At 48.0% G+C, this 21636-nt stretch overlaps 3 protein-coding genes across 8 annotated transcripts in view; 2 read left to right on the plus strand and 1 right to left on the minus strand.

Moving 5' to 3' along the window:
• Positions 1-6315, minus strand: part of LOC120900223 (stress-activated protein kinase JNK) — a 65120-nt gene extending 58805 nt beyond the window's left edge. For 4 of the 6 annotated variants that reach the window (XM_040306928.1, XM_040306931.1, XM_040306930.1 and 1 more), the window contains exon 1: positions 5786-6315. The gene's annotated coding sequence lies outside the window, so the exon portion shown is untranslated. The remainder of the gene's footprint in view (positions 1-5785) is intronic. The other 2 variants (XM_040306933.1, XM_040306932.1) reach the window with 2 other exon arrangements.
• A 708-nt stretch (positions 6316-7023) lies between these two features.
• On the plus strand, positions 7024-9116 carry LOC120902099. The gene is made up of 5 exons (XM_040310603.1): positions 7024-7129; positions 7195-7346; positions 7409-7922; positions 7988-8157; positions 8225-9116. The coding sequence occupies exons 1-5, from the start codon at positions 7051-7053 to the stop codon at positions 9110-9112; spliced, it is 1803 nt and encodes a 600-aa protein (XP_040166537.1). The 5' UTR covers positions 7024-7050; the 3' UTR covers positions 9113-9116.
• A 3687-nt stretch (positions 9117-12803) lies between these two features.
• LOC120902114 (ATP-binding cassette sub-family G member 4) lies at positions 12804-20310 on the plus strand. Its single transcript, XM_040310622.1, has 8 exons — positions 12804-13651; positions 17422-17729; positions 17796-17941; positions 18027-18265; positions 18340-18753; positions 18913-19169; positions 19274-19479; positions 19554-20310. Exons 1-8 carry the CDS (start codon positions 13390-13392, stop codon positions 19693-19695), a joined length of 1974 nt encoding a protein of 657 aa, XP_040166556.1. The 5' UTR covers positions 12804-13389; the 3' UTR covers positions 19696-20310.
• Positions 20311-21636: the final 1326 nt, after the last annotated feature.

The raw sequence follows: 21636 nt of genomic DNA on the forward strand, positions 1-21636 counted from the left end.
ACGACCAACCCGTCGAAAAGCGTCGTCCTCGTCGGCACTCTGCTACTACTCAAGTGTAGTAGAGCGTTGTCCGCAAAGCGCGGCGAGACTTTTCGGGTGACTCGGGAAAGCTCGGGAAAAACAGCACGAAGCTACCGACACACCACTACTACTAGAGCACGGCAGCCACAGGGAAGCAAAAGGGACGACCTTTTAGGTTACACTGGTGTTTGTGTGTGTGTTTGTACGGGGCTTTCTCAATTGGAAAAACCATATGGCACCGAATATGTGCGCGTGTTCGTCGCTTGCCTCTGTGTGGATGTGTTTCTCACAGGGAAGTTCATGCGCATGCGCACCTGTGCTCGCAGGACATACGCACCAGACCATCGGAGAGGGCACACCAACACTGGTGCGCCAACGTGCACAAAGGTTTCCTGTGGAAGTATTTGTGTGTGTGTGAGTATGTGTTGGGCGAGCAGCAGCAAAAAACGGAGACCGGCATTTTCGGTCGCCTGATGTTCGAAGCCATACACCGGGATGAAGGAGTGGGGAGGGGGAATCGCGGCAGTATGGGTGTTACATCCTGCTATTTTGGGGGAAAACCGAAGTACCCAGGGATGTGTAAAGAGGGTGAGAAGGGGATAGGTTTTTTTGCCTCTTCCTATCCCCTTACCGCACATATTCACACTTCCTTTTTTGAGGACAGGGAATAGCAAAAATACACACACACATGCGATGTCGCCTGAGGGAAGCAACATCAGCACCCACCGGCTCCATAAAATATTCTCCATCCCCTTACTTTTATGCTTTGCTTTGCCATTCCTTCATGCAGGATGTTATTCGTCCTTTGCCAAGCGCTTCTTTTCCTACAGCAAGCGACGAACCCACCCGAATAAGAGAGATAGACAGAGAGAGCAATGCCTGTTGGTGGTATCGTTGAGTTGGAGGAAACCCGGAACAGGAGATTCCCACTTCCTTTGTAACGGCAATGCTGACAAGGCTGGGCGTCTTACATAAAAGCGGCAGTCTCTCTTTCCCAAGCAAAAGAAAAGCTGCCGATTCCGTCTGTTTTAACTCTTTCAACCTGGCGTTGATGGCCAATCTACAATAAAAGGGAAACTAAAAGCTTATTATTAAATGCTGTCTCTCATTGCTAAATAAATTTGTGTTGCGCTTACTTTTAAACGCACCAAAGCAAGCAAGCACGTCCCTTTAGGTGGATACACATCTTCTAAGGTATCGTTCCTTGTACTTCCTTTCATTGACTGCCTTTTTTCATTTCGTCCCCATTTCGGTTCACCACATCACACACATCCACACAAGGGAGGGAAGAGAGAGAGGGTCTGCCGCAGCCCGTTTGCACGTTTGCATAAAGCACCTGCACTGCACTTCCGTGTGCAAAATGTGTTTTCGTCCAGTGTGTGTTGTCGCACTAGGACCATCTGCTGTCTCCCCCTGTTATGTGTGGTGAGCGTTAAGGCTTTTTTCTTCCTCTGCGGTTTATGCGAATGGCATAATTAGGCAGCCCAGAAGGGTACTGTAACACACATACACACGCCGGCGACGCTTTCAGTCCTCATTGACACGTGCGGCGTGTCGTTCCGTTTTGTTTGTAGAACTGTTAACGTTGCCTCAGCAGCTCCATTTTCCACTCGTTTCACGGTACAGACAATAGATTTCCTTCTCGCCGATTCGTCATTTACATTTCGACCAGGTGACAACACCTTCCTGCAGCAGTTGCGGGTGCATTAAAACGGAGCATTACTTCCTCGTTGTAAAGGCGAAGGAAACACGACAGTGCACGTTCAAGTGACAATTTGAAGGATGCTGGCAAGGAAAAACCCATGCTTGTGGTTGGCGAACAGGTGCATGTTGATTGAAGCGCCTTTCACCTTCCCTCTAAGCCAGCTTCAACGGGCTTCAAACAGTAAAAAAGAGGGGGGAAAAGAGAGAAACAGATATTTGATACACTGACCGCCTTTCTTTTGCTACCCTTGTTGCATTTCCGGTGTATCCCGGCAGCGGTTTGCAGCAAAGGATCAGCAGCGAACAAAGGGTTCCAGTTTCTGTGCCATTTTTTACCCTCCATTTTCCGTTCCGGATACGGCAGGGTGGCCTCGTAACATTGATAGGTTTTCATTTACTGAGAATCAATATTGATGCAAGCGCCTGTCAGCTGTCCTCCGGGGAGTGCTGCTCGGTGAATTAATTACTGTTTAGTAATTTAATTTGCACAACAATAAGTTCTCTTTTACAGTGTAAAGGCATTATCGACAATAAAGCATGATATTTACCGTCGAGAGAAGAAGAAAAAACGTCCTAAGGACGAAGAAAGTCCAGCAGTTGCCCTCTGAAGAGCCCTTACACGATCCAATGCAGCAGGCACGTGTGACGATTGCGAGTGTGCGTGCGTGTGCCTGGAATGTCGGCAAAATGCGGGCTTTCGTGCAAGCCGCTGCTGCCGATGACGCTTTCCACGCGGCTACTCCCGAAAAGTGGCAGCCGAAAAAACGCGCTCGAGCCGTTCCATTCTGTTTGCTATGACGTCAAACGGCAACAGCAAGAGCGTCCGACCGAAATCGATTTTCCCTTCGGAGACCCTTTTCCCTTTCCGTGCACGCACCAAACACGCCAAGAAAGCGTGCTGCTTCCTGCTCCCTGCCCTACTCGACATATCCCCCTTGACAGGGGGGAGTCCCGGGTTCCAGCTGTACAATCAAAGCCAAGCGCTCTGCCAGGGGAAGGCCGAGCAGGCTAGCATCCTTCGGGCAGGAAAGTAAAGATACGCGCGCGACGGTGACAAACGCGCGTTGAATCTCAAAATGATGATCAAAAGATTGGCCCTTAGAGAGCGGGCGCGCGCGTGTGTAGAGGGAAGCGAAATGGTAGCGAACTGTACCGGAATGCTGCTGTTCGTGCTCGGAGATGGAACCAACAAAAAAAAACAACCCCCCGAGTGAGGGAAATCTGAAATCCTCGTTCCATCGCGCATCCACACCGCAACACACACACAGTCGCACACACACGCATACAGCCGCAAACGATGCACGATGCTTTTGATGGTTGTGTGTTCGGAAAATTGGTGGCTATAGCCATGCCGTGGGTACGATTTTCATACTGGCGGCGCTCTGTGCGCTTGTAGTGGTGCGGGCCAATGCTTCGATAGCGGCGTCAGTTGCCGCAGCCTGCAGGAAAAGTGTCGGTACAGGGAAAATTGTGTGCGAAGAGGCAACACACTGGCAAAATGTGTGTAGATTCTTCATACATTTTCACTCGTTTTTTTGCAATTTTCTCGACCTAAATGTTCTCCTAAAAATAAAATAAACCGATTACAACACTTAAATATCCTACAGTAAGCACAAAAAGGAATAATTCTAACAATTCCTGCCCAATAAAATCGGTTGAAAAATGTGCAGCAATTCGAAAGGCAAAAGAAAGAAAAAAACAAGACATCCCATCATAAACTTTTACTACCGTTCTAGACCATCGATATCGCCCATTTACTTGAAAGACGCACTCGTGTTTGTGTGTGTTTGTATGTGTGTCACACAAAACGACAAGGACACACATTTATTTTCAGCTTTTCCACATAAAAATCGTTCCACACTGCGCCCGTGTTTTCCCCCGTGTGTCCCTTTAGCACAGATGTGTGGCCACCACTACCCTCCACACACAGTTTTATCCTGTGTATGTGTGTATTGGTAAGTTTGTTCCACATCACTGTATTGGTTGGTGCAGGACGCTGGCAGTACGGTGGTGTTAGTGTGCAGGCTTCGTTTTTCCCTTCGAGCACACGATTTTCCGAACGATTTTCCAGCGGCAGCAGATCAATAGAAGGTTCTGCGCTCGTAACCACGCCTGAAAGCCCTTTTTGCTGTACTGGCATGCACACGCACACACACTTAAAGCTTTATTGCCATTTTGTCAGTGTGTGTGTGTGTGTGTGTGTGTGTGTGTGTGTGTTTGTGTTTAGGGAAAAACGGTATAGGGAAAAACGAGTAACGGCGTACCGAAGCAAAGGAACCATGTGGAAATCCATTTTCCTGTGAAAACCGGTAAAGCTTTCGCGTTATGAGACGGCAGACGGATCACCCTGTGCCGAGACGTCCTTTCTATGCTATGGTATGTGTGTTGAAAGAGAGAAAGAGAGAGAAATGAAGAGAAAGCAGATAAAGCACACACGACGTCACACTTCGGGGACCGTTTCATCACCATCATGACGACGACGACGGCGAACGGTGAGGATAATCACTCCCGAATAGCACCTTCTTTCCTCTAGTTTTCTTTTTTGTTTTCGCCCAGAAAGGGACGAAGATTGAAGCGGCTATTATCGAACGGGATCGTCGTCGTTCGGGGGCAACTTTGTGCTGACCAGGCGGCCACCGCCATCGAAAGCCTCCTGCCCTCGTGGGTCGATGTCGGTGTGCTTGAAAGGGAAGCCATCATTTATCACCATCAAACTGCACTTTTGGGATTGTTGACCGGGTGTGTTCCCGATGTGTGGGTGGGAAAAGTTAATCTTGCGACCTACTCAAGCCAGCAGCCAGAGAGCAGGGGATTTGCACACGTACCCCGCTTTTCTTACGCCGTAAGAAATGCACCCGAGATTCCGGTGTGCGAAATGGCAGCTTGGCAGGACGCGCTTGGAATATTAAGCGGCAGTGGAAAAAAATCGAATAAAAATCCACAATTAAACGGAGCCACTTTTGCATACTGATAAGGCGAAGGCTTGCGCGAAGAGGATAGCGCTGACAGTCGGGGATGCAATCCTCAAAAGCATCCGGAATTCAATTACGCCAACAAGACATGATTTGCAGTCAAGAAACGGGGCCTTACATTCATGAAAGGTTCATTTTAGAAAGGGGTTTAAAGTCCTTCATGGAATGGTCCAATGCTTCACTTTTCGCACCACGTTATCGATCGGAACCGTGGAATTACTTCGCGCATCGTTAGATCGATGGCCCGCCGTTTCGTTGACGGATCCCGCCGGGGCTCGATAGAGATAAAATCCATTTCCGGTTCTCGATGCGATTAGTCAAGGTACACACAGATACCCACAATATCATACCGTATCGATGGCAGTGGATGAATTGGTGCTAGGTAGCCTACTGCGCTATCTAAGTGCGTGTGTGTGTTTACTTTGGCCGTGGAAATAAAACAACATTTCGGTCACGGTAGCAGCAGGCCCTTCTTGTGTTGAAACATGCAAGTAAAAAAGAGAGTGAGTGTGTTAGAGAGAGAGAGAGAGAGAGAGAGAGAGAGAAAGAGGGAAAGAGAGAGAGAGAGCGGGTCCCGGTCGGGATTGACAGATAATCAATATCACCCGCTAATGAAGCGGTCGGAAATGCAGCAGCTTACCCTTATGCTTATTCCTCCTCCCCCCCCACGATCGTCTTGCCTACTGAACGGTGGTCAGTATCTTATCAGTTTGAAGGGGAGGAGGACGAATGTGATTTTCTGTTTCCTTGCGTTTTCTTCGTCCCCCCCCCCCTGGCTGGAAGAAGATTATTCAAATTTCGCAATCGCTCCGCGCGAAGTAAACAACATCACAGGCGGAGGAGGTGTGTGCCGGAAGAGGGCAGCGAGTACGCGTATGTGTGTTTGTGTGATTTGCAGCCTCAGCAGGGGGTTGGCATTGGGGATGGTTGGGTTTTTCCCAATGTTACCCCGCTTACTGTCACAGTCACCGCCACCACCTTCTCCCTGTTTGTTTTCCTTCACTAGGGGAAGGGGTTGACGGGTTGGCTGCTGCTGCTGCTGCTGCTACTTGCGGTACCATTTGATAAGTCGAAGCAAGGCAACTTACCGGGTGTTTGCGGGTCGATCGATTTTGTGGAGCCACGGGGAAAAACCACTCACCCACACCCCCCCACGCGCCTGGGGACTGGGGAAGCGAGTGGAAAGCTTCTTGGAGCGGAGTGTCAACCACCGCAATGTCACCTTCCTTGCCAATGATGATGGGACGACCACGAAAGGTGTTCGCACTTTTCTTTTCACTCCACTTTTGTGTTATTTTTCACAATCAAGAAATATATGCACACAGCACACACACTCACACACACAGAGCGGCCGTGTCTTTCACTTCTGATGCGGTTGTGCCGCACCACTCTCTGGCTGGCTGGCTGTTCCTGGCGACCAGCACACACGTCACACGAACAAACTCTGCACTAAGGCTCGCACACAAAGGAAGCACCCCGTCCAGCCGGGAGAAGGAATGTGACCCTTTTCCGGTCCCGATTTGGTTGGCACCGCAGCACCACACACACACAAAACATCAACTTTTTCGAACGCACAGAAATTCCGAACGGCACAGGAAAATAATGACAGCGACACGGAGCGGCAGGCATGGGCAGAGTGACCAGAAATACCGATTTATCTGTATTCCTACCGAATTTTTGTTATGCCTACCGATTTACAGACGACCACCCTGAAACTACCGATTTGTCATTTATACTACCGAAAATCACAGATATTTGATTTTAAGGTCGTTTAAGCTTAATCTGTGGCGCTTGGGATGCTGTTTCAAGGATCGCTATCCCCATTTGTTACTCATTTGTTACGCGATCTCAACATTACTCCTGCCGAAAACCGCCAAAATAATCTGGCCACACTGGGCACGGGCGAACCGTTTTTTGACAGGCGGCGACCGATTTTGACAGCGAAAGCGTTGCACAGTGGGTGACCCCGCATGACGTTGGGCGAAATGTGATTTTAATTTACCGCTGTTGCTGAGGGTGGCGAAAATTTGAAAACAAGCAGTGAAAAATCCGTTGGCTTTTTATGGGATACGAGTAATAAAATTTTGATATTTTCGTGAACGAGTTTTTGTTTCGTTGCGACCTATTATACCAATTTCTAGAAGATTTATTTGAGAGAGATAGAACTCTACGTATTCTTTGTGGTACAGCATAACGAAAAAATGATTCATTCTATTCTGCTGTCCTGCATAGGGTAATGATTCATATAGACTTATTGATAAAACCCAATCATGACCATTTTCTATTTGAACTCCATTAGAATGCGATCAGTTCTAGCTAGCGAGCTGAATGGAGAAAGTCGATTGGTTCTGCAATGGATCAACGTGTTTTTCGGTGCTACTGTTACTTAACCCACGTGCTTGTTGTGTGGCTGATAGTGATGAACTTCGTAGGTTCGTAGTCAAAAATGTTGCTTTAAGGCAAACATTTACGGTGAGTTGTTTACATTTCTTTTCAGTACCGCATGATATTAGTGAAATAATTAAAATTCAAGCTCCCCGCATTGTGCCAGAGCGGGCTGATCTTACGCTGGAGTGCGAGCTTCAAGTGCATGACGATCAAGAATTATCCATTAATTGGTACTTTTCGGAAATAAAGACCCCTGTTCAGGTAAGTGAAAGCGATTGAACCCGAGAGAAGCAGTTATTAACTTAATTAAAACCCACTTTTAGTCCATCTCAAACATGCAAGCAGCACAGGCTAGTGGGAAAAGCACTCTGCTCATCAAAAGCGTCCTTAAACAGCAGAGTAACTTGTACTACTGTTGCTTGGAAAGTGCCACAACCGTACCGAATGGATGCGTTTCACACAGCTTACTCGTGCTGTACACAACACTCGAACAGAGGATAATGGAAATAGATGAAAGTACGGCTGTGCTGGTCCTTACAAGATCTGCAGACGCTACACCAGCTGCGGAGGACAGCACTTTAAGCTTCGCCATTTGTTTGCGCTATCGTTGGAAGTTGGAGCAGGTGCAACTATTCGCCTTTCCGGACACTTTAATCCAGGATAGCCATCCGAACGGCTCGCTAGACGTGGAGAAGGGCACCGAAAAGCCACTCTGTAAATACATGAATTACAACGTGGAAGCCACATCACCTACCGACAATCGGTTGTTTTTGATTAAATCCATTGACCTTCGACGGATGTCTACAGTAACGTACCATCTGCATGTCTTTTTAAATGGTAAAAGCTTTGATTTCTGAAAGCTTGAACTCGAATGTGTAACTCAATTCGTTTTTATTGGGCAGGGAAACCGAAACCAAAAATGAATGGGATGACGGTTCTACCAGACGAGGGATCTTTTGAGATATTCTGCTGGGGTACAGCATTTCCTGCCCCGAGAGTAAAATTCTTCTTCACACCGTGCCCATCCCTTGAGTGGCATAATTGCAACAATCCGCCAGTACAATTGGATGAGGTATAGCCAAATGTATCCAGTAAACATCCTTTTCCCTTTCAATTGACCCTACTTAAGCTTCTTCCAGGTAATCTCCACCAGCAGTACGATCACCTTCAACGAAAGTCTACCAGTGAGCTTCGGATCACACATCACAGCAGGAATAGTGCAGTGCCAGGCGTCCAATGCCGACGGTACCGCCATCGCTCACTCCAAGATATTCAAGCACCACCAGCGCATGGTGATGAGCCTGCAAATCCTACACCCAACCGACACGATCTATCAGGGGGACTCCATCATCGTTCAATGTTCCGCCGATCGGCACATCTTCACCAACAGCTTCACTTTTCGCACGGAAGACGAACAGCGCTCTATTGCCTTACATGACGTACCAGACGCAGAACATTCCTTCAATTGGGTTGCAAATTTTACGATAAGCAACGTCACGATAACCGGCGACTATGGGGTAGAGTGTGAAGCGATGCATCACAATGGAACGTTGTCGAGCCGGCGCTTATCGCTGAAGATCGTACGACCCTACCTTACCGTTCGGGAACGGTTGATACGCGTGGTTGCTAGAGGTGATCCGGAGCCGTTGCTGCTGAGCTGCAATGCCGCAGGACGTCCAATGCCACAGTACCGGTGGTACAGGAATGGGGAACTGCTGCCCAACACAAACTTTATGCTGGTGGTAACCTCTTCAGTGAAGGATGAGTACGCTTGCTACACGTGGAACAGGGCGGGCGAGGAGTGGATTAGATGGGATATAGTGCACCGGGAAGAAGCGGACGAACACGTGCTTTATCAAAGCATTGTAGCGGGCGTACTTTTTATCATAGCTGTTTTTGGATGTATTATGTGTTATATAAAAATTAGACAACTTTACACGCTTCTTCGTATTTATAGAGCTGCAAAAAATCGGCAATCCTCATTGTATGCCAATAATTTATGTCAAGAGCTCCACACTCACGAATAAAGTATTCTTCACTTAAAGTGTCTACGTAAGAGGCAACAGGACTTTGAACCTTTACCAAGAAACCAACGTGGAGGAGTTCCGATTACACCTTGTGATATCAGTCGAAGGCAGGAGTGGGAGTGAAGCAAAGTTCAACCTTTTAGATTTCGAACCCCTGATTACAACCAGGTGGTAAAGCAAAGCAAGATAGCATTCGACACAAAGCTGCGGGAACTCACAACATGTTGTGACAAAACGGCGCAGTATGTAACGACCAATTCCACCCAAATCAAATTGCCAAGTCAACGTTTGTAGTCAAAACATCGGACAAATCGGTAATATTTTTAATTACCGCATCGCAATATGCTAATGAACGTTAAACCTTGCCCCACGGACCGCAACCGAAGTTTGTGTCGATTGTTTTTTTAGGAACCTTTGTCGACACGTTTCCCACACATGCCACAAAACTGCCGAACTTCGGGACCACAACAAGACGGCAGAACTGATAAGAACCATACTTCCACCCTTCCGGGGGAGGCTGCTGCTGCTGGTGCTGCGTTTACATTTCGACCATCGACCTCCATTCTGCTGCTTTGGAGAAGCTAATGTTAAGGCAATATTTACTAGGCCAATGAACAGAAGGCCATCGGTGGCTCCCGGGAGGCCGTAGGGCCAGTGTCAGTTACTCGCTTGACGTCAGAGCCACAGGGTTGCACTTTGTCCCGGGCACGCTTGGCCTGCGCGTTCGGCGCAGAAGACGGTGCGAAGATGTGCCGCCCTGGGCCTATGGGACTAAGGATTGGCTCGAGTTCTTACTGATGTGGTAATACAAGCACGTTGGGGGTGGTTGGGGAGGTTAAGCTCTGTTTTGTTTTGTGCGAACGGATGCCTCTTAACGGGAGCGCTTTCTACGGCACTGGGGGCCGCTACGGGTTTTGGGCCGCGCTTATCAATCGGTTGCCAGTGCCAGGGGATCCGAGAGTGTGATTGTTTTGCACTTGCTGGTTGATTGAATGGGCACACAACGCGCATCGGCAACGCGGAAGGCGCGCATCAAACGCACATTGAAGATAGTGCGCTGCTGCGTGGGGCCCGCAAAGGGGGGAGCCGAGTGAGATTTTTGACATGTTTTGCACGCTGCACGCTTCATTACATCAGGCCTTTGTGGCCTTTGTGGTGCATTACGGGTGCGTAATCCAGCTTTTCAGACCAGCCGGACAGACGGATGAGACTGCAAAACAAAAATCGCCCTCTCATAGCACGGTTGTTGCAGTAAAAATTGTTTCATAATTTGCGTTTTTCTCGGCCCCCTCTCCTCCCGGGAAAGGAACATTACGCGGTCAATGTCAGGATGGAGGGGCATGCGCATATGCCGCATCTGTGTCCCATCTTCCAACATCACGTTGCCGCGTATTTAATGAGGGCAACCGGCTACCCGGTACGATCAAGCGAGCGAAAGCGGAAGTGTCAACCATCCGAAGGTTTGCCCGTTGTTAAAGCGGCAAAATTAATGGTTCTAGCTGTAAGTGTGTCTCCCGAGGGGTGGAGTAGAGTAACAGGGGTGCCCACTAGCTACCGTCACCGTGTCATTACCGTTCACTGAGCGCCGGGTTAACAATTATTGCTTACTTGGGGGGAGAACGAAACCATAGAAGCAGCCATCATTCCGATATAGATCTCGGGTCGCGTTCAAGATCTCACACGATCTTGAAGGGTCACAATCTGATGCTTATTAGAGAGAAAATTGAATTTCTATATCACATTGGGGGGCAACAAAAATGCCAAGAACATCCACAGAAGATCAAAGATTACTTTCTTGATTCAAGAACATGTTAAAAAGATCAAAGATTAAACGCTTTCCAATAAAATGCCCGGGGATTTCCGATGTACTAATGGCGCATACTTGCCTTTCTTCCCGCAAAACGATTCCCGCGATCGCACATTACATGACAGCAACTCTCTGTTCCACTGAAATATGATGGAATTTTTTTGCATAATTATTACTGCATTTGACGTCAAGCCGGTCAGCATTTGCTCTGGCCTTAGTTTCGCCAGATCTCGTGGGCCGACTGGGCTGAGAACTGGTTCTCAGGTGTGCCTTTTCTAGCCATGTTGCCATTTAATTAGTGCTTTAAGAAGCTCTTCCAAGCTGTTGAGGTGACGGCAGTGGATTGAAATGGATTTTAAATGATTTAAACTTATCGATCACTCGCTCTCTCAATGGTGATGCTCAATGTCTCTCGCGATGTTATTTTTAGGTAAACGATGAGATGACAAAAAGAAAGGCCGACAAAAGCAAACGCTTCAGTCGTTCAAGATCCGTTGAGGATCGTCCCCAGGCAAGGCGTGGCGCCAAATATGCGAAGTCACTCCACTTGCCGCGATGTTTACAAGCTCGCGAAGTACAAATAGTTCAAAACAGTTGAGAGACAGCAGTCGTTTTTTTTGCGACTCCAGCAAAATCAAGAAAGCGTTTTGTTCTGGGCGATCTTCAATGACGATCGGGAGTACATCATGTTAGGCACGTATTTCCCCCGTACCAGAGCGATTCAAAAACAAAAGCGCTAAGTGCTGTGTTTTTCGGACTTTCAACCTCCCACATACTGACTCATTCGAGTGAGTGGTGGAAAGAAGTCGATTGTTGGCGTGGCGTGGAGTAATGCATTTTCTCACGTTGCCGGGGTCAATCCGACCGGTGCACACGGAGTCGAGGTCAGGGATGATGCAAAGCTACTCACCCTATCCCTATCCGGTTCTACAAAAAGCCCGGTCAGAAGTTCAACTCATTAGCCGGCGCGTGTGGTCGCAGTTCCGGCATGGGATGACCTTTTCCCCCGCCCTCTTTTGAACATGATCGGGCGACTTTCGCCACCTGTTGCAAGCGATGCAGTAATAGTGCAACTGTGGGAGTTGCGTGATCGTTACAGTTTGGCGCTAGAAATACGAACGCAACAAAAAAAACGCATCCAAGAAAGAAGCTGGCGGCGGCGCTCACGTTATGAGTCAGCGAAGTTGGCACGAATTGGCAATCGCATTTATTGCCCTGCGCGCCTTGCGTTAACAAAGCCTTTATTGGGCTTCCCCGGGTACAGTGTTTGGCAAAGAAAATCAAAACGTCATTGCGTTTTGGTGGGGCCGGGGGGGAGAGAAATAATCGAACGGAATTCGTTTGGATTAGCGCGACTCCGTCCAAGGTCTTTGTGAGGTACGTTTAATTCCGAATGCCTTCAAAACTGTTATCAGCACAAATCGAACTAGCAGTGATAAGAAACGTTGAAGGTCCCTCTCCCCTAGTACAAGAAATGCCCCAAAACGGATCCGGCAAGATAACCGCCAGTGCCGCCGTGTGGGTGCGTAATTCGCCTTCGCCGTAAGCTCCAACATCTCACAAGACACATCGTTACGGATGGGAAAGGGGTAAAAGAAAGAAGAGCTCCCTACGTTGCAATACTCCCAAATCGAACCGTTATCAGCCCATCAGCTGGGGCCAGCCGATGCGATTCAACGTTCCGTCTCGCTCGTCCATTCTATCGGTTTGTGCCGCGGTTCCCACTGCCCCGCGAGGAGAGTACGCTAACGGAGAGTCAACTAACAAAGACATATGCGCACATATGTGTGTGGCCGTCTCTGTCGCGGCGCGGATTTGTTCGCGATACTGCGCGATGACGATCGCGCAACGGGTTGTGCTGCTGACTTGCGATTGCGTTCGCTCAGCAGTTCAGTAGTACTTGGTCGCTGGATCGGGTTAGAAGCAGAAGTTCTCGGTGCGCACCCGTCCCATCCGTCCGTCCGAAAAACCAATCGTCGTTGGTGGGGTTCGTTGCCTGTGTCTCTACGGCAGTTTTGTGTGTGTGCGCGCGCGCACGAAGTGTTTGTGTGAGTGAGTGTTGCTGAAGTACTCTCTACCTCTCTCTATCTCTCTCTCTTGCCTACCCTATCGGGTCCTGCGAAAGCTTAGTGTTGGTTCGATTTGTACGTTTCGTTTATCGGGCAAGTTACTAAGGAGCGCGAAGGTAGAGTGCCAGCTAACGCCCAGTGTCAGAAGTTCACTGGACGTCGGTCAGAGTGAACGTGATCGCGGGTGGCGTTTGTCGCGGAGGATGCAACAGTGACTCAACGAAAGCAGTTCGTTTGTACCGTTCAAGTGTTCCTAAAGCAAAAGCAGTGAAGGTGACAGCAAGCGCTCTAAGCAACAAACCCCTCTTGCGTGTGGGTTTTGTGTGTGTGTGTGTGTGTTTTTTGGCAATTTTAAACCAAAATCCCGCGTAGTGTGTGAACGAACAAGAACCTCCAGCACCATGGACATCCTGCAACAGGAGGTGCGCGGTATCGCGCTGGCCAACCTGTCCGAGGTCCAGTCGGGCCCAGTGTACAACCAAACGACGGTGCCCCTGAATCGCAAGGACTCGCGCAACATGGACCAGGCAGTGATACGGAACAACACGGCCAACGCGGTGTCGAACCACGAGCTGCGGCCGTTCCAAAACTTGCCAGCCCGCGAACCCGTCGACATCCAGTTCAAAGACGTGTCGTACTGCGTCAGCCTCGGGTTTCGCAAAGGTAAGCACAATCCCGCAGGGCTCGCCATATTCCAGTTCCAGCTGGGCTGAAAGCACACACACACACACACACATAAACGTGATCAATGGTTGTTTGAAGTGGTGCAAAAAAAAAGGTGATACAGAAACCATGCTGCGTTGGCGTGAAGGGGGCCACCCTTTGTGCTGATGGGTGTAAAAAAAAAGGCGGAGGACGATCACCTTCGATTCACCGATGCATTCGCGCACGGTTTTGAGTGCAATTTTTATTGGTGTGTTTTAGTTTTTGTTTGTTTGTTTGTTTGCTGGTTGGTTACCGCTGGTGGTCTTGTTCTCCTTTTTCCCAGAGCACCTCGATCGTTGGGGTGATAATTTTCCTTTGTGCACGTGTCTGTAGCATTGCAACAAAGACCGCGGCCGGAAGATGCACTAGTCTGATAATTGGATTATCGTATTTCTTTCTTTTTCTTTTTGCTGTGTGGGTTGATTTTAAAATGGATCATCTTGAGCGAAGGCTTGCCCGAGGGTTAGGTTGAGATAGGTCAGGATGCATTGGATGGGGTGGATGATTTTTGCTTTCAGTTCGCGCATTTGCTCCCTCAGCAACACAAAGTAAAAATGTCATTCGTTGCGGAGAAGAAACAGGAAAAAAACAGCGCTAAGCCAACGTGCAACCCATTTGCATTCATTAGCAACCCTGTCTCGTAAAGCGAGAGGGTTGTAAAAATTAGAAGAAAAAGAGGGAAAGACACTCCAACGATCGCATGATTAAAGATACTTCTGAGAAGCTGTGATCGATTTCGCTTTCAAGGTGTAATGTTTACAGCGCTTCAGGAAGGATAGAGCAGTAAAAATCCATTTTAATTTAAATCCAACAAAAGATCATCTTTTCAATGTCCTCGAAGACTTAAAAAAAAGCCTTGAAGATAGATGACAAAAATATACAATCAGCATCCGTTGGCGACACAACAACATCAACAGCTCGCAATGATGCATAGCAAGCTTCCTCTGGTTGGGTTATTATTTCAAACTTCTTGAACGTGCGCTTTGTAAACAGCTACTGTGAGCGTCGTTTAAATCTCAGAGAAGACGAACCTTTTCAGATGATTCGGCGCAAATAGCTGAAAGTGTCCAAGTGATACAGACAAATGAACAAATCTTCAACAAAAAAGCGCGTTCATTCTACGTCCTATCAATGTGTAGCACACGTTCCGATAGACAATTTGAACAGGTGTATAATTAAACAGCTTCTAGAAGCAACCGCCACGATAATGTCAACTTCCAATCGTTGTTCCAAAGTTCATTTCCTGTCTCTTTGCTGCAGCACATGTTTCGCTCTGGGCCCACCGAACGTGATTCATTCACTACCGTGCCGCATCGATCCTCCAAGCGGAGCTTCTTAATATTCTAATCACCCACCCGGCTAATCATGTTTGTCTAACGGCGTTTGTAGTTCACCTTTTGCAGAACAACAAACGGGCGGTGCGTGATCGGTGTGCGTCTTTGGGTGTTCTGTTCTGTTCACCTCAGCGCAGCTAGGAAGCGCCACAACGGCACTGCCCGATCGTGTCCTTGAGGTGTCAGGCCTGTTGCATGATCGAAGAAAGACGAGACCGCGGACACCGATCGGTACACAAAGACGCCCTGCTGCGAGAAGTGATGTACAGAAGAAAGAAAGAAAGTGTGATGATAAGGTTCGAGAGCGTGTGATGTCGTTAGCTGATTGTCGGGTGTCAAATGATTGAAAAACGCGCTGTTGTCGATTTCACGATCGAATGATCGTGCGTTGGTCAACGGGCAGGGAGAGAAAAAAAATACATCAAAACACACGCTCGCGTCGTCTATCAGCAATGCAACACCCTGGGACAGTGTACAGAGCTAACCGGCAAGCTTGTACAGCACGGTCAACTGGTTCGCTGATTTGACGTAGTGTGACGATCGTCAAAGCCGCTAATTTCTCACCGCTCTGTTGTCAGTTGGAAGCAAACCCGGCCACTTCCTCGTCGTTTGAATGCGTCGTTCGTGTCTCTCTTTGCTCAGTGACTCACGTGTGCGTGTGCGGCGGGACCCTTCGCAGTACACGCGTCCATGAGCTGCAGCGAGAGGCTCGTTGTTTGTTAGCTTGACTGGGGGAGCCGGTTTTTTTTTGCTGTTGCAGTCGTAGCTGCAACTGCGTTGTCCTTTAACATTTTGTCCTGTGCCAGAGCGAACGTCGCACATGAACTTGAACTCGGCAGCGTTAGGAGTGGCGTTTGATGCACGACGAAGACAAATGATTGTTTCACGTGCTCGGCGTGCACTGCAATCGAGAGCGCCCGAGCTAATGATTGGGACCGGAGAGCAAGAGTTGGAGAAGTTGAAAACAGGTATTTAGAGCCTCGGCGACTGAAACCTCACCTCGAGAATTTTAATAAGGCTGTGGAGCTTGGTAGTCTAGATCGCGCTCCAAGAGATTGTTTACCACCTGTAGCAGGGAGTAACAAATATCGTAAATCGTATCATATTCTTTTGAAGTTGAAGCTTTTCCTATTGCCCTAGAAGCTCCATCAGGCACTCCAAACTCGCATAATCAACCTGCTAAAGCGAGCCGGCACTTGAGGATCGACCTTTGGTCAGCCAATTGTCGTCTCCAAGCGATTGGTCATTTTGTTCTCCCTTATCGTACACATCGGGTCGGATAAGAGGACGCCATTATTTTGCGACACCTGCTGATAACTGTGTTACATGACGACCGATGAGGACCGTACGGCATCCGTAATCCTTCCTGGCCCTCTTCAGAAGACGTCGTAATCACGGGAGCCTACGGGGAACGTTGTTTTGAACGCTTTCTAGGTATGCAAGGCACCTTTTGTGGGGTGCAGGGTTTAGCTAACATGGGGGAAGGGTCGCTTGTATATGTTTGTCGCTGCGTCCCTTCGTGAACGGGAATGCTTATCATGCGTTTTGCTTACGTCAAAGGGCTGTTGGCTTTGGAATCAGGAACGATTGTACGCTAATGCTTGTAGATGAAATCTCCAGCATGAAAATACTATAAGTACGATCGACACTCGATTGGGAAGACACAAAACAAGACAACAAGTGGGTTATCAAAAAAACGCTCATAAATAAGATGCCCCGGGCGTTTACCGGTCAGGATCTGGATTGTCAACTTCCTTTCGCTTTTTCTGTTGTACTCGTAGCGGAAAAAAAGAAACATAGACGGAGCAAAAACATCCTCTCGTGGACTTGGACCGGACTGGACTTAGAACGTCGTTTACTAGCCGTACTTTGCCCGGCCCAGACAAGGATGTTGTTCTAAAATGATACATACACAAAAAAAGGGGTGGCATAAACACGGACACCACCGATCGTGAGGATTGATCGCTCGGAAAGGCGTTGATAGAATTAATGTTTCCATTTTCCAATTGTACACAAATACACACTGTACTCAACACACTCAGACACCTTGCCCTGCGGTGCTTATCGGCGACTTCCTTACGCAAAGGGAAGGAACCCGGTCGGGGAAGCTGGGAGCCCTAGAAGCTTGCTGATAAGATATCGATTGCTGATATTTTGTCACGGATCGTGGCATTTTTTGTGTGAATTTTTAAACAAGGCCCTCGTTAATGCGTCTGAGTGTGTATGTGTAAAAGCAGTCATCAAAATAAGTAGGCAGCTTGTGTGTAAATTTAACGGTCTAGCGACGGCTCGTGGCTCAAGGTTAATTAGGATGATGGAGGGATGGTAGTTCGGGATCTTATAGAATCACACACGACCATCGTATTAACTCATCGGATTACATTCTCATTCCAGGTCAGAAGGAGATCCTGCACAACGTGAATGGCAAATTTCCAGGCTCGCAGCTGATCGCCATCATGGGCCCGTCCGGTGCGGGTAAGTCGACGCTGCTGGACGTCCTGTCCGGCTACCGACGGACGGGCGTCGAGGGCGCAGTGTACGTGAACGGACGCATCCGCAACCTGAACAGCTTCCGCCGGATGACCTGCTACATTACGCAGGACGATCGCTTGCAGACGCTGCTGACTGTGGTGGAGAACATGCGCATTGCGGCGGATTTGAAGCTAGGGCCGGAGGTGTCACGCCACGAGAAGGAGTCCATTGTAAGTCGAGAAAATTTTGGATTGATTTCAAGATGGATCTATATAGAATAATTATCTGATTTGTAGGTTGAAGACATCTTGACGGTGCTGGGACTGTACAATCATCAGTTCACCATTACGAAGCTGCTGTCGGGCGGACAGCGGAAACGGCTGTCGATCGCACTGGAGCTCATCAACAACCCTACGATCATGTTCCTGGATGAGCCCACGACGTAAGTAGAGAAGTTGTTTTGGGGAATTCTTGAACTTCTTTGTGATGCCTCTATAATCATCGTCACATCTCTCACACACTTCCAGCGGGTTGGATAGCTCCTCGTGCAACCAGGTGGTGGATCTGCTGAAGCAGCTCGCTAAACAGGGCCGCACGATCATCTGCACCATCCATCAACCGTCCGCCAAGCTGTTCCAGGAGTTCGACCAGGTGTACGTACTGTCGAACGGGGAGTGCATGTACCAGGGCTGCACCAACAGCCTGGTGCCGTTCCTGCAGTCCGTCGATATGCCCTGCCCGGTGTACCACAATCCTGCCGATTACGGTAAGCATGACTGCTACCCACTGTCTGGGTATATTTGACGCATTTATACTGATGTTGCAACTTCCCCAACACAGTGATTGAGCTAGCCTGCGGTGAGTACGGCGAGGAACGCATCCAGCGCATGGTGATGGAGATGGGCAACGGTGAATGTACGGAATGGTTCACCGACAAGCGGAAGCTACTGAAGCCGGAGCAGCTACGCCAGAAGTACCCGCTGAAGAAGATCATCGAACAGAACGAGGACCTGACCGCCACGTCCCAGGTCCACCAGCTGCAGGTCCTAATCAAGCGCGGCATTATCAAGGCAAAGCGGGACGCTACCCTTACCCATCTGCGGATCGGCGTGAACATCATCATCGCGGCCATGCTGGGCTTCCTGTTCATTGACGCCGGCAACGAGGGTTCGCGCGTACTCGACAACTACAATCTGCTGTTCTCGATCCTGATGCACCACATGATGGCCACGATGATGCTGACCGTGCTGACATGTAAGTTGTACAAACAATCCTGACAGGCGTCTTCCCCATTTTGCGAGCCGTTTGCCGGCAGGCCGTCTGCGTCGGATGCCGTGTCGGGCCATTGAACAGTTGCGTTACTCTTTATACTCATTTATCAACTCCCTCCCTCCATTCTCCCGTTCTCCGCAGTCCCCACCGAGATGGGCGTCATACTCAAGGAGCACTTCAATCGGTGGTACACGCTCAAGTGTTACTACCTCTCCGTTTCCATCATCGATCTGCCGCTGTCCGTGTTCTGCTGTCTGATCTTCACCATCATCATCTACTTGATGAGCGGGCAGCCGATGGAGTGGTTCCGTTTCGGCATGTTTTTCACCATCAGCCTGCTGATCGTGCTGATAGCGCAGAGCATCGGGTTGACGATCGGAGCCTGGTTTAACGTGGTGGTGAGTAATTGAGACGGACCTGTCCGTCTTTTGTTTCGCTTATCTGGCCCGGCTCAGTGCAACTCATACCATTGACTCTCCTTTTTCTATGTATGTACGCGTAGAATGGTACGTTCCTCGGACCGGTGCTAACGATCCCGATGATGATGTTCGCCGGTTTCGGTGTGACGCTGCGCGATCTACCGAGCTACCTGAAATGGGGCAGTCACATCTCTTATCTGCGCTACGGGTTAGAGGGCTACGTGAATGCAATCTATGGCGAAAATCGGGAAACGCTCGACTGCGAGCTGAAACCGTACTGCCATTACAGGTGAGTGACCTTGTAGCAAAGCCCTTTACATTGGCTCGGCCAGCGATACTAACTGCTGCCCCTTCTCCACACAGATATCCTGCCAAGTTCCTGTCGGAGATCTCGATGGAAGGCGATCAGTTCTGGAAGGATGTGTACGCGCTCTGCGCCACGTTGCTGCTGGTGCGTGTGTGCTGCTACTTCTGCCTCCGGTGGAAGGTCATTTCGGTGCGGTAAACTGTTCTAGAAGTAGACGCTTAAAAGCCAGGGGAAAGCTGCCCGCAGGAGCGCTGTGCTGATGCCGTGATGCAAAATCGCTAACCAATTGTGATGGAACAGCAATTAAACGAATGTGATTTTCTGTTGATGCCTCTGTTATCAGACGCCTGAAGACCCCAAATCGGTTCGTTACCACGTGACGAGCGCGAAAACGAAGCCAAAAAAATGGGTTGCCAAATGATTCCGTTTCAAATTCGATCCAAATTCCAAGCAAGGAAAAAACCTTATCGCGGTGCAAGGAATGCGCCCCGCGATAAGCAATACCGCAGTGCATTTCTACTGTACATATAATACGCCAGAGGGAGAGCTAGAGATATGTGTGTGTGTTTTTTTCATTATTTTATATGAACCACCGTGCTGTAGAATTATTTTTAGCTTAGTTTGTGGTTACAGAAAAAAAGGAAAAAAAAAAACAAAACAACAAAACCAAGCACCATTTCGTTCTGCAGATTTCATGAAGGTGTTCTAGGTGTAAGACATTATGCAATATCCTGTAGTGAGTAGTGCTGCTGATACCCGTTAGTCATTCAGAGAGATAGTCAATAAAATGTTACACCAACTTTTTACAACTTATCTGCCGTGAGTGTTTTGCCTTTTAATTTTTTCCTCCTGCTAATCGAACGGTGGTTCGTCGTCACGTGCGCCGCTTGATTGATGAGTTAATTGCTATCGTCGTGCTCGTTCCGGAGGTCTGTATTTAAGCATGTTTCAATATTAGCGAGCACATTAAACTAGCCATTTTAGATTCCGTGACGATTGGTTCGGTGGTGCAATTATCGATCGACACCGATGCTTTTTGTGATACATTGTAGGCATGTGTAATGATGCATGCACGAGGGCAGTTAACAACATGTAATCAAGCAATTACATTGAACGGTTTGACATGATGTATGATTTTTTAACACTTTAGATGTGCATGGAATCCATTTTTGAGGCAATTTGGGTCCTTATTCAATTTAAATATTTAATTAAAAGATTAAAAGAATTCCTATGGTATATCTTTGAATGCTGGTTAAATGGTTTAAAGAAAGCCCAAAAAAGTCATTTAAATCGTTTAATAAATGTTTTCCATGTTATTTGTATAATCTAATTCAATCCAGATTGATTTTCATTAAACTTTAATTTTTTTACACATTTTCTATGTACAAAATCGCAACACATTTATAATAATTTAACCCTTTTATACGGTAACTTCAGCAATAACATAGTGAAGACAACAACCTAGGCGTAAAATTTAACGAAAGTACGCTACTTGACGAATGATTGTATTTTGAGCATGTAATGCTGGTTTGCATAACTTGAGGGGTAAAAGAAATCGAAGCTTAAACGCATAATGATCAAAACACTTCACAAAAAGGACAACATTTTATTTTGTTTTGTACAACGATTAGAAAGATTTCTGCTTTAATAAAAAAAGCTTGAAATTATAAATGTTGATTCTAATAATAAATACCGTATTCAATCGACAATAACGAAGCTAGGTGTAATAAGAACAAGCAAATGCGTTGTTTTTGAAATGACACTGAATAAACAAAACAAAAACAGGATATTTACAAAAACCGGTACTCCATCGCCTCTGCCAAAATTCTTTTAATTATGTTTAATTTTGCAACGCGCTCTTGAACTGTCAGCGCCACATGGAATATCGCTCAATCATGTCTGTGTTCGGCTCTAATCCCCCAAGGACGTACGCTTAATACGGCAAGGACAGCGCGGCCCGTTCCTCATTAGATGGAGCTGTTCCGCCATAAACCAAACCAAGCTCAAGCTCACTCCAGCCACGCGGGGGGATAAGACAACCGAGCCGCAAACAATGCCCACATGCACTAACTAACGGCAAATGTGATAAGTTCATCGTGATCATGTCACGCTCGGTCTGCCCGCTCCACCGGGAGGCAT

The sequence above is a fragment of the Anopheles arabiensis genome, chromosome 3, assembly GCF_016920715.1.
Source record: "Anopheles arabiensis isolate DONGOLA chromosome 3, AaraD3, whole genome shotgun sequence".
In the NCBI taxonomy this organism is placed as follows: domain Eukaryota; kingdom Metazoa; phylum Arthropoda; class Insecta; order Diptera; family Culicidae; genus Anopheles; species Anopheles arabiensis.